The following is a 12,915-nucleotide window of genomic DNA, read 5'->3' on the forward strand; positions in this document are numbered from 1 at the left end:
TAGTTCAACTAGAGCTATACAAGTAAGTTATATAAAGTCGCAATAACGTGAACTTCACTATGAACTTGTAGAAGTTTGTGTTGATAACATGTTATAAAATAATCAAATAAAAGAACACTTAAAGTAAACAATCGATCAAATTAAAATAAATTTTTTTCGTATCTCATTTTCACTCATACAAATATTCTATTTATAAGTCATTGTCATTCAATGCAACACATGTAAATGAAGCTTACTTAAGTACTTCATTAACATATACATTAAGCAATTCACATATTTACTTTGATAATGAATGAGGAGATTTTTTCTCATGAATGAAGGGATTAGAATATGAACATCTACATTTATATATTTGTAACAATATATATTATTTTTCCCACTTATTTAATTTCAAGCGGTAGTAGTTTACTTAAATTTGGCAGCTAATGTCATGGCTGGCATGATGAATAACAGGCAATTGGGTTTTTATGAGTTCTCGTGTCCTCCAGAGGAAGTCAAAGTCCTTTTGCAGTATGATTTGGAAGCTGGTAGCAGACAAAATAATGAGTTGTAATATGATTTGACTTTTGCCTTTTCCATAAAAAAAAAAAAGACTGCGAATTTATATAGTATTTTGTTTCATTGACTTTGAGAAAAGTGTCTTAATTCCTTGTTCATGACGTAACGTAAGGATAATGACAGGTGAATACATGGATTATGAAATTATGGGGAAACAAAACGGAATTTATGGACGAAAATATGATATGTGCTTTAAAAATATTTTTGAAAGATTATATTTTACACCATCATGCTTTCTTCGAATACATATAGTATTCAAGTGGAAGCAATCTACTAAGCGAAAGCGGTAAAAAAAACAACCAACGAACACCACAATAAGATGGAATAAATTGGAGGACTTTTAGGGAGGGGGGAGGGGTTTCTTTGATCTATGATGGCATCTTCTGTGGAATAGCTGAAGTGAATGAGAGTAGGTTTCCTTACACTTTATCCACTTAGAGCCCTTAACGCTGAACTAATCTACTGTGCGATTTACAGACAGCTTGACATTGAATATTCAACTATCAACCATGGCTTCCTTCAGGACCTTACTTGGTAGACCTTTATTTGCTCATTTTCACCTGTTTGATTAATGCTTACTGGATTTTTATCATTAATTATATACTTCATCTTGCATGAACATGTATCGCCTTGTACGTGTGACTAAGATCTTTTTAAACCATCTCTAGTTATTGTCCAAGTGTAAGATAACATCATGATCCGTTCAAATATTTTGTAATGCAGACAATATGTTCGTAATCTATATCAGTGTCTTCCTGTTGGACTGACCTTTGTTATTATTGATTTTACTGTATGAAAATATGCTAATTCTAAATATTGTGATGGATATGCAGAGGGGTTCGCTTTAATTTGTGAAGGGAAACTTGATTTTGGTTCATTTTGCATTCAAAGAACCATCATAGATTTCATAAACCTGGTGTTCCTCTTTGTTTTCTATCTACTTTTGTATGTATGTTCAGTCATAAAACAGCAACGCAGCGTTGTTTACAGAAGGGACAGGATCTCCATTGTTGTTTCTATCTGTTGTGCTCTCATTAGTGTATTGTATCTTAGTGTTGGTTTATGGAATCTAATAGCAAGAAATGGTGGATTTCATAGCTTGAGCTGGTCGATTGAGCTTTTCAGGGGATTAATTTGGATTTCATTATCAGTTTCATTGCTTGTTCATACATCACAACCGGTGAAAATTCTCATCTCCGTGTGGTGGGTGTCATTCACTTTACTGGTTTCGATTCTTCACATTGAAGTCCTATATAGAACACACCGGATAGAAATATTCGACATTTTCCCATGGCTTGTGAACATATTGCTGTTGTTTTCTTCCGTTAGAAACTTCATTGATTTGGATAGGAAACATGAGAGTCTATCAGAATCTCTATTAGAGGAAAAGGAAGAAAAAGACCAGATAGAAGTTTGTGAGGCCAATTTCTTTAGCAAATAGTCATTTTCTTGGATTAATCCTTTTCTTTCCAGGGGTTACTTGAGACCCTTAGCTCTCGAAGACATCCCTTCTATTAGTGCTGAAGATGAATCCAATTTGGCATACCAAAAGTTTGCTAATGCATGGGAGTCCCTTATAATAGAGGGAGGCTCAAGTGATAGAAATAACTTGGTACTTAGGGCCATAACAAAAGTCTACTTTATGGAAAATATGATTATAGCAGTTTGTGCAGTTCTTAGGACAATTGCTGTTGCAGCACTTCCATTATTGCTATATGCTTTTGTAAATTATTCAAACCAGGAAGAGGAAAACCTGCAGAAGGGTCTTGTTTTACTAGGATGCCTTGTTGTTTCGAAGGTTACCGAGTCGTTGTCACAGAGGTATTGGTATTTTTCGTCAAGGAGGTCTGGAATGAGGATGAGATCGGCACTAATGGTGGCAGTCTATCAGAAACAGCTGAAGCTTTCGAGTTCAGGAAGGCGGAGACATTCTACTGGGGACATTGTGAATTACATAGCTGTAGATGCCTACAGAATGGGAGAGTTTCCATGGTGGTTTCATTCGACTTGGAGTCTTGTATTGCAGCTTTTCATGTCTATTGGAATGCTTTTCTCTGTTGTTGGTTTTGGTGCTATACTCGGTACAGTCCCTCTTGCCATATGTGGATTCCTTAACACACCATTTGAAAAGATCATACAAAAGTGCCAATCTGAATTTATGATCTCACAAGATGAGAGATTGGGAGCCATTTCTGAAATCTTAAACAACGTGAAGATCATTAAGTTGCAATCCTGGGAGGAGAAATTCAAGAGCTCGATCGAATCCTTAAGCGGCAATGAGTTCAAATGGCTTTCTAAACAACAATTTTTGAGGCCTTATGGCACTTTCCTGTATTGGATCTCTCCAACCATTGTTTCTTCAATTGTCTTCTTGGGATGTGCTCTATTTGAGAGTGCCCCAATGAATGCTGGAACCGTTTTTACAGTTCTTGCAACTCTAAGAAGCATGTCAGAACCTGTTAGAATGTTACCTGAGGCACTTTCGATTCTTATACAAGTCAAAGTTTCTTTTGATAGAATCAACACTTTTCTGCTTGATGATGAACTCAGGAATGATGAAATAAGGAGATTTCCCCACAGAGTTCTCATAAAAGTGTGACAGTAGAAGCAGGCAATTTCAGTTTGTTGAAAAATCAAATAAGGTAAGTGTTGAAAAGTCAAAAATGGTGGGAGGTGCAATTGGCACCGAAAGAAAAAAAAAGTTGGCAAGTTGTTTAAAGTTGAAAGGGATAATTGCAATTTTGGTCCCTAATTTTTTTAGGCCATTTGCAAGTTAGTCCCTAAACCTCAACTATAAATAGGCCTAACCATTTCTCATTTCAACCATCCCAACCAATCTTTCTCTCTTAGTTTTCTCTCTTCTCCCATTTGAGAATTCTTAAAGAATTCTATTTGTTCGTAATATTTTGGAGATAGTAAAGTTATCATCTGGTGTTAGTGCCCGAGGATGTAGGTATAATTTACCGAACCTCGTTAAAATTCTTGTGTTCTTTCTTGTCCTATTTTTCTTTCAATATTTGAGGGTATAATAGTAGTATTTAATTGTCCTATTAAATTACGATAGAAGGAATATTCTGACTAAGGAAAGACTTGGTATTTAAGAGATCCTTGTGATCCACCTCTCTTCCCTAGGAATTGAACTTTGTGTGATTTTTTAGTACAATAATTTATACGCTTCCGACCCTATTGAAACAACAAAGTATCGAGTAGAAGGTTAATCGTAGTATGCTCTGTGGTTGCAGTTTAAACTGATCTTCCACATCAGAAAAGATTTTCTTAGGTATATTGAAAGATTATGGAGAAAACGGTCGATGTAGGAGCTTCAACATCGTCTATGTGGACAAGACCGACAATTGCAAATACAAGATTGGCCGTGGAGATCTTTGATGGCACCGGCCATTTTGGTATGTGGCAAAGTGAGGTTCTAGATGCCCTTTTTCAGCAGGGTCTAGACATTGCCATTGATGAAGAGAAACTAGATGATGTACAGGAGAAAGATTGGAAGGCGATCAATCGGTTGGCATGTGGCACAATTCGATCATGCCTTTCTCGAGAGCAGAGGTATGCTTTTTCAAATGAGACTTCTGCAAATAAGTTGTGGGTGGCACTTGAAGAAATTTTTTTGAAGAAAAACAGTCAAAATAAGCTCCACTTGAAGAAAAGACTGTTTCGCTTCACTTACGACCCAAGTACCACAATGAATGATCACATCACCAAATTTAATCAGTTAGTCACTGATTTGCTAAATATGGATGAGACATTCAAAGATGAAGATTTGGCTTTGATGCTGTTGGGGTCACTTCCTAAGGAGTTTGAGTTCCTAGAAACTACTCTACTTCATGGCGGGAGTGATATATCTCGAGCGAAGTCATGCGGCCTTATACGCTTATGAACAGAGAAAGAAGGACAAACGAAAAACTCAATCGAGAGATCTGAAGCTTTAGTAGTCCGAGGTCGTTCATACACTCGGAAGAAAACTCGAAGGGAGATCAAAGTCAAAATCCAGACTCGGAAAGATGAATGTACCTTTTGTCATGAGAAAGGCCATTGGAAGAAAAATTGTCCAAAGTCAAGAATAAGGGAAAAGTCATGTAGATGCTTGTGTTGTAAAGCATGATACCGGTGACTCGAACTATCATTGGTTGCATCATCATCGTCGCTCCATTCGGATGAGTGGATATTGGATTCGGGTTGTACCTATCATATGTCCCCTAACCGGGAGTGGTTCTCTGATTTAGTTGATCTAAATGGAGGAGTTGTTTATATGGGCAATGACAATGCCTGTAAAACTGTTGGGATAGGTTCAATCCAATTAAAGAATCAAGATGGATCAACCAGAGTTCTAACTGATATTCGGTACGTGCCCAGTTTGAAGAAAAATCTCATCTCATTGGGAGCCTTGGAATCCAATGGTTCAGTTGTTACTATGAGAGATGGGGTTTTGAAAGTGACATCTGGCGCACTTGTGATATTGAAGGGCATCAGGAAAAATAACTTGTATTACTACCAAGGTAGTATAGTTATTGGAGCAGTCGCTGCAGCTTCTGGCAACAAAGAATTGGACTCAATGCAGTTGTGGCATATGAAGTTGGGACATGCCAGCGAAAAATCCTTGCAAATTCTAGCAAAGCAAGGATTGTTGAAAGGTGCAAAGGCTTGCAAATTAAAATTTTACGAGCATTGTGTTCGGGAAAGCAAAAGAGAGTGAAATTGAAGACTTGCTATCCATAATACAAAAGGTATTTTGGAATATGTTCACTCAGATGTGTGGGGGCCTTCCAAAACATTTTCGTTGGGAGGAAAACACTACTTTGTTACTTTTGTTGATGACTTTTCCAGAAGAGTTTGGGTGTATACCATGAAAACTAAGGATGAAGTGCTTGGAGTTTTTCTTAAATGGAAAACTATGATCGAAAACCAGACTGGCAAGAAAATCAAGCGGCTTAGGACGGATAATGGAGGGGAATATAGAAGTGATCCGTTCTTCGATGTGTGCCAAGAGTATGGTATTGTTCGACACTTCACAGTTAGGGATACACCACAACAGAATGGAGTGGCAGAGCGTATGAATCGAACATTGCTGGAGAAAGTTCGATGTATGTTGTCCAATGCTGGGTTAGGCAAGCAATTTTGGGCTGAGGCTGTGACATACGCTGGTCATCTTGTTAATCGTTTGCCATCATCTGCATTAGAAAGAAAAACTCCTATGGAGGTATGGTCTGGAAAACCGGCTACAGATTATGATTCCTTACATGTGTTTGGATCCACTGCATATTACCATGTGAAGGAGTCAAAGTTAGATCTGAGGGCAAAGAAAGCTCTCTTTATGGGAATCACTTCTGGAGTGAAGGAATTTCGTCTTTGGTGCTTAGACACAAAGAAAATGATCTGTAGCAGAGATGTTACCTTTGATGAATCTACCACATTGAAAAAGGTAGCAGATAAAGATATTCAGACGAGCGATACTCCACAGCAGGTGGAGTGTACTCCAAAACAGGTGGAGTTTGAGCAGATGGGGATTTGCCCAGTTAATAAGTCTAATTCTCTAGCCATAATGGAGGAATTAGAGGTTAAAGAGGTTCTGACCCAAGAACCGTTAAGTACACCAGAACCAGATGCAGTTGCAAGGCCACGGAGAGAAATTCGTAAACACCGCCGATTCTTCGATATGGTGGCCTCGCCCTTCCGTTGTTGATGATAATATTCCTGTCACTTATCAAGAAGCAATGCAAAGCTTAGGAAGTGACAAATGGAAATGCGCCATGGATGAAGAAATGCAATCTCTCCTGAAGAACAATACTTGGGAGTTGGCGCAATTACCGAAAGGTAAAAGGGCAATCGGATGCAAGTGGGTATTCGCAAAGAAAGATGGATCTCCTAGCAAGAAAGATGTTCGCTACAAGGCAAGATTGGTAGCTAAAGGCTACGCTCAGAAGGAGAGAATTGACTACAATGATGTATTTTCCCCTGTTGTGAAGCATTCCTCCATTAGAATTTTGTTGGCCTTGGTAGCACAGTTGAATTTGGAGCTAGCTCAACTTGATGTTAAGACGGCTTTCTTGCATGGTGAATTAGAAGAGGAGATCTATATGACTTAGCCCGAAGGATACAAAGATGCTGGTGGTAGAAATTGGGTTTGTAAGCTGAACAAATCGCTATATGGATTGAAGCAATCCAGGCGATGGTACAAGCGATTTGATAGCTTTATGAGAAGGCGTATACACAAGAAGTAAATATGACAATTGTGTGTATTTGCAGAAGTCGCATGACGGATCTTTCATTTATCTACTCTTGTATGTTGATGATATGTTAATCGCTCAAGAGCCAAAAGAGATAGATAAGTGAAGGCTCGGTTGAATCAAGAGTTCAAATGAAAGATCTAGGTGAGGCCAAGAAGATTCTCGGCATGGAGATAAGTAGAGATAGACAGAGAGGCAAGCTTTGTTTGAATCGAAGTAATATCTGAAAAGGTATTACAATGTTTTGGTGTAAATGAAAACACAAAACATGTAAGTACCCCACTTGCTTCTCATTTGAAACTTAGTGCTCAATTTTCTTGGCCAAGAAGAAATAGAATATATGGCAAAAGTCCCATATGCTAATGCGTTGGGAGTTTGATGTATGCGATGGTGTGTACGTGGCACGATATTTCACAAGTCGTTGGAGTTGTGAGCGGTATATGCATGATCCTGGAAAAGGACATTGGCAAGTCAGAAATAGATTCTACGGTATCTTGAAAAACCGTAGATGTTGGTTTAATTTTTGAACAGGATGAAGCACTTGGTCGGGTTTGTAGTTGGATATGTTGATTCCGACTTTGCTTGGTGATTTAGATAAACGTCGTTCAACTACTGGTATCTGTTTACTCTTCGAAAGCCCCAAAGAGTTGGAAGTCTACCTTACGATCTCTGATGTGTGTCTACTATAGAGGCGAATATATGGCGATTCTGAGAAAGTCATTAAGGGGCTATTTGGCTTAATGGATTGTTGAAAGACTTGGGAGTTGTTCAAAGTCACATAAGTTTATATTGTGACAGTCAGAGCGCTATTCATTTAGCGAAAAATCAAGTCTATCATTCAAGAACCAAGCATATCAAAGTAAGATATCACTTTGTGCGGGAAGTCTTTGAAAATGGAAAAATTCTACTTCAGAAGATTCCGACAGCAGATAATCCCGCAGATATGATGACCAAGGTGGTAACAACAATCAAGTTTAATCATTGTTTGAACTTGATTAACATCCTGAGAATTTGAGCACCTTCAGGTGTATGGCGCTCGAGAGCGCATTTGAAAGCACTACAAAAGATAGCTTTATCGAATTTGGGGAGTTGAAGGAAATGTGTGAAGATGTGATTATCCTAATCAAATCTTCAAGGTGGAGATTGTTGAAAAATCAAATAAGGTAAGTGTTGAAAAGTCAAAAATGGTGGGAGGTGCAATTGGCACCGAAAGAAAAAAAAAGTTGGCAAGTTGTTTAAAGTTGAAAGGGATAATTGCAATTTTGGTCCCTAATTTTTTTAGGCCATTTGCAAGTTAGTCCCTAAACCTCAACTATAAATAGGCCTAACCATTTCTCATTTCAACCATCCCAACCAATCTTTCTCTCTTAGTTTTCTCTCTTCTCCCATTTGAGAATTCTTAAGGAATTCTATTTGTTCGTAATATTTTGGAGATAGTAAAGTTATCATCTGGTGTTAGTGCCCGAGGACGTAGGTATAATTTATCGAACCTCGTTAAAATTCTTGTGTTCTTTCTTGTCCTATTTTTTTTTCAATATTTGAGGGTATAATAGTAGTATTTAATTGTCCTATTAAATTACGATAGAAGGAATATTCTGACTAAGGAAAGACTTGGTATTTAAGAGATCCTTGTGATCCACCTCTCTTCCCTGGGAATTGAACTTTGTGTGATTTTTTAGTATAATAATTTACACGCTTCCGACCCTATTGAAACAACACAGTTGGGTTCCTGAAATTGCAAGTCCGACACTTAGAAATGTGGAGCTAGAAATAAAAAGAGGGCAGAAGATAGCTGTTTGCGGACCAATCGGGGCTGGAAAATCCTCAATCTTGTATGCAATGCTGGGGGAGATCCCGACGCTTTCAGGAACTGTGAGTTGCAAAACAAGTATTCCAACATGCATATTCTGTAAGCATTATGTCTTTTTGTCACTGATTATAGTTCTTTTTCCCTTAATGCTTGTTAGAGGTTAGCGTGTTTGGATCCATTGCCTATTTTTCTCAAGTTTCATGGATCCAGAGTGGGACAATTCGCAACAACATACTCTATGGAAAGCCAATGGACGCAGACAAATATGACAAGGCCAGTAAAGCTTGTGCTCTCGATAAAGATATCAATTGTTTTGACCATGTTGATCTTACAGAAATAGGTCAGAGAGGGATTAACATGAGTGGAGGGCAGAAGCAAAGGATTCAACTCGCTCGAGCAGTCTATAATGATGCCGATGTCTATCTTCTTGATTATCCCTTCAGTGCTGTTGATGCACATACAGCTTCTGTTTTGTTGAATGTGAGAAAGCTTCTTCACTTAGTTTTGGCTCTAGAGCTCTCTCAATCTCTACTTTTGCTCAGTCATTGCTCGGTCACGCTTAGTCTATTCCTCCAGTCCTATCCACCTTATAACCACCACCTGTATTTCCACTCATTGTTACCAACTACCGAGTCTGCTCTAGTCTTCCTTTCCATCGTTATTCAATACATCCCATGTCACTTTTTTATAACGCTTCAACCGAAGAACTCTCTACAGATACAATGTTTTATTTTCTTTATACCATAATCAAACTAACTTTTATGATTGCAGGATTGTGTTATGACTGCACTAGAGAAGAAAATTGTCATCTTGGTGACTCATCAAGTGGAGTTTCTCTCACAAGCTGATAGAATTTTGGTAAATACGGAGTTCGGATCTATGTTTATATTTTCTTAATCTATCCATATGTTTTTCTGGCTTTATCAAAAGAATTATTTGTTCTTTTTTGCCTAGGTTATGGATGGTGGACAAATTACTCAATCAGAGAGCTATGAAGAGCTATTAATGGCTGGGACAGCATTTGAGCAACTTGTGAATGCTCATAGAGATTCCATAACTGCGTTGGGTACTTTGAATGGTGACGGTGGAGGAGAATCTCAAGAGACAGCTGCAGAGATGTAACAGATGTTATCCAACTAAACAGATCAGTGAAGGGGAGAGCTCGGTGAAAGGTTCGTCTGGAATACAATTAACACAAGATGAAGAAATAGAGATCGGCGATGTTGGATGGAAGCCATTCATGGATTATGTTTCGATCTCGAAAGGATTTCTTTATCTATCTTTAATCATATTGGCTCAGTCTATGTTTTCCGTTCTTCGGGTTGCTTCGTCCTACTGGCTGGCGTTTGCTATTCAAATTCCTAACATTACCAGCAGCATGTTGATAGGAGTTTACACTGGAATTGCCACGCTTAGTGCTGTTTTTGTGTTTTTTAGATCCCATTATGGTGCTCACCTAGGATTAAAAGCTTCTAAAGCATTCTCCTCTGGTCTCATCAATTCCATCTTCAGAGCTCCAATGTTTTTCTTTGATTCGACTCCTGTTGGGAGGATTCTGACCCGAGTAAGACCAAATTTATCAATGAGCCCGGACTTAACATAATGTTTCATGTACCCTTGGAGTGTTTTCCGGAGATACTAAAATTCATTTTATATAAACTTTTGCAGGCTTCATCAGATATGAGTATCCTTGATTTCGACATACCATTTTCCATTGTCTTTGTGGCAGCTGGTGCAACTGATTTCATAGCAACAATCGGAGCCATGGCGTTCATTACATGGCAAGTTCTCATTGTTGCTGTTCTTGCTATGGTAGCAGTAAACTACATTCAGGTGGATGCATTTTCTTTTCACTTGATTTGCTCAAATCTCATTCACCGCCAAGGTGAAAGAGCTAACATCTTTGTTCGTCAAACCGCAGCGGTATTATATGTCCTCTGTGTTATGCTCACTAACTGCCTAACCACTTAATCCACACATTAAACACATGCATAAACTACAGTCTATAACACTCTGCAAGGGAACTCATAAGAATTAACGGAACAACGAAAGCTCCCGTTATGAATTATGCAGCCGAGACTTCGCTTGGGGTGGTCACCATAAGAGCCTTTAACATGGTGGATAGATTCTTTAGATATAATCTGAAGCTTGTCAACACAGATGCCACACTTTTCTTTCTTTTTAATGCGGCCATGGAATGGCTAGTTCTAAGGATTGAAACACTCCAAAACCTTACTGTATTCACTGCTGCATTTTTCGTTCTTCTGCTTCCAAAAAACCAATCCAGACCAGGTAATATAATTTGTATTAACCAATCTTCATGAAAAGTAGAGAATTTCAAAGCCATTAATCTAAAAAAAATTTATCTGCAGGACTTGTTGGTCTTTCTCTCTCTTATGCTTTATCGCTGACCAGCACGCAAATTTTTGCTTCTCGTTGGTACGGCCACTTATTGAACTACTTGATTTCGGTTGAAAGGATAAAACAGTTCATGAACATACCTGAAGAACCTCCAGCAATTATAGAAGATAACAGGCCACCATCTTCTTGGCCCTATAAGGGTAGGATCGAATTGCAAGAACTGAAGGTAAATAAAAGAATCTGAACTGGAAAATGGTTTAAAGGGTGCTGAAAGTCTGATGAACTTGTTTTCTTTGAAGTTGAACCAAATCTATGTCTTGTATGGTTTCATACAACTAATTCATGTTATTTGATTCAATGCTTTGTTTAGATAAGATATCGCTCCAATGCTCCTTTAGTTCTCAAAGGAATCACTTGCACTTTCCAAGAAGGGACCAGAGTAGGAGTTGTTGGACGGACTGGAAGTGGAAAAACTACGCTCATAAGCGCCTTGTTTCGCCTAGTAGAGCCTGCAAGTGGGAGAATACTTATAGATGGACTTGATATATGCTCTATGGGACTGAAAGATTTGAGAATGAAGCTTAGCATCATTCCTCAAGAGCCAACTCTATTTAGAGGCAGCATTCGAACTAACTTAGACCCCCTAGGCCTCTATTCAGATGATGAAATATGGAAGGTGAACTAACTAATCATGGATATTAACATAAAAAAAATTCCAACAATGAGCTTTTGGAATTTACCCTTATGTTCCTGTGGCAGGCTTTGGAGAAGTGTCAACTTAAAACAACAATCAGTGCCCTGCCAAACAAGCTAGATTCATCTGGTGAGTTGAATTTTAGTTGTGATAAATTTCCTTTTCTCAGTTAAACAGACCAAAAATGATTGTTCTACCGTCGTTGTTGAATTGACAGTGAGTGAGAATTGGAGTGTGGGGCAGCAGCAACTGTTTTGCCTTGGAAGAGTTCAATTGAAACGGAACCGAATCCTGGTGCTGGATGAAGCCACTGCTTCAATAGACTCTGCAACTGATGCCATTTTGCAAAGAATTATAAGAGGAGTTCTCAAATTGCACCGTCATAACAGTGGCTCATAGAGTTCCAACTGTTATAGACAGTGACATGGTCATGGTCCTCTCCTATGGTAAAGCTCTTCTTTCCTACTTCTAATATCAATCAAATGATCCTAGTTATAATCACTTTACTGCAGCATCTATTATTTTGAACTCCAATTTCACTAGCAAATCTGGGATTCGGGTCCCTGAAATCCTTTCTTATACTAAGAGACTAAACCAACCAAATGAATTCAATGTTGATTGAGTATTATATGTGCAGGTAAATTGTTGGAATATGATGAGCCTTCAAACCTTATGACAACAAAATCTTCCTTTTCTAAGCTAGTAGCTGAATATTGGTCAAGTTGCAGGAGGAATTCATATAAAAATTTTAGCAGTTATCAAAGATTAGAACAAATATTGGCATGAAAATAAGATCAAATGTACTGTTATTATCTTGAATAGAAAATTTCCAGAGTCTTACAAGAGCCGTTCTTATTGATCTCTAGGAAGGTAGAGGAATACATGATAATTTGTGGTGATTCAAGCTCATTGTACCAATTATTTCCATATGAATAAAGGAAGACTATAATGAGAGTATCAAATGTTTACCTTGAATAGAAAACCCATTTTTATATTATTTATTGTAATGTTCTTTGTACCAACGACTATCTCAATTTCCAAATCTTTTTCAACAAACATTATTTCCCAAATCAATGAGTTTAGTTGGAATAAGTACTAACACATTTTATAAACTAGTCAAAGTAAATGGGTAAAAAAAAGAGTCATGATAGAGATTAATTCACCATTGCTATTAAATATCTCTGTGAGTTAATCCGAACTGTCTGCATCAAAGAATTGTAGCAAAAACACAATTTTGCTACCAAAAATTTCTA

General features: G+C 37.9%; 1 protein-coding gene across 1 annotated transcript; it reads left to right on the forward strand.

Annotated features, from left to right (window-relative positions):
• The first annotated feature begins 430 nt into the window (after window positions 1–430).
• On the forward strand, window positions 431–12,644 carry LOC108487741 (ABC transporter C family member 8-like). The gene is given in 16 exon segments (XM_053020227.1): window positions 431–527; window positions 1,392–3,139; window positions 8,508–8,669; window positions 8,767–9,087; window positions 9,379–9,465; window positions 9,562–9,725; window positions 9,757–10,171; window positions 10,276–10,440; window positions 10,529–10,548; window positions 10,628–10,899; window positions 10,980–11,194; window positions 11,339–11,644; window positions 11,728–11,791; window positions 11,880–12,021; window positions 12,023–12,108; window positions 12,300–12,644. Coding segments are annotated over 16 exon segments (4,413 nt in total). The 3' UTR covers window positions 12,449–12,644.
• The last annotated feature ends 271 nt before the right edge of the window (window positions 12,645–12,915 follow it).

The sequence above is a fragment of the Gossypium arboreum genome, chromosome 10 (assembly GCF_025698485.1).
Source record: "Gossypium arboreum isolate Shixiya-1 chromosome 10, ASM2569848v2, whole genome shotgun sequence".
NCBI lineage: Eukaryota > Viridiplantae > Streptophyta > Magnoliopsida > Malvales > Malvaceae > Gossypium > Gossypium arboreum.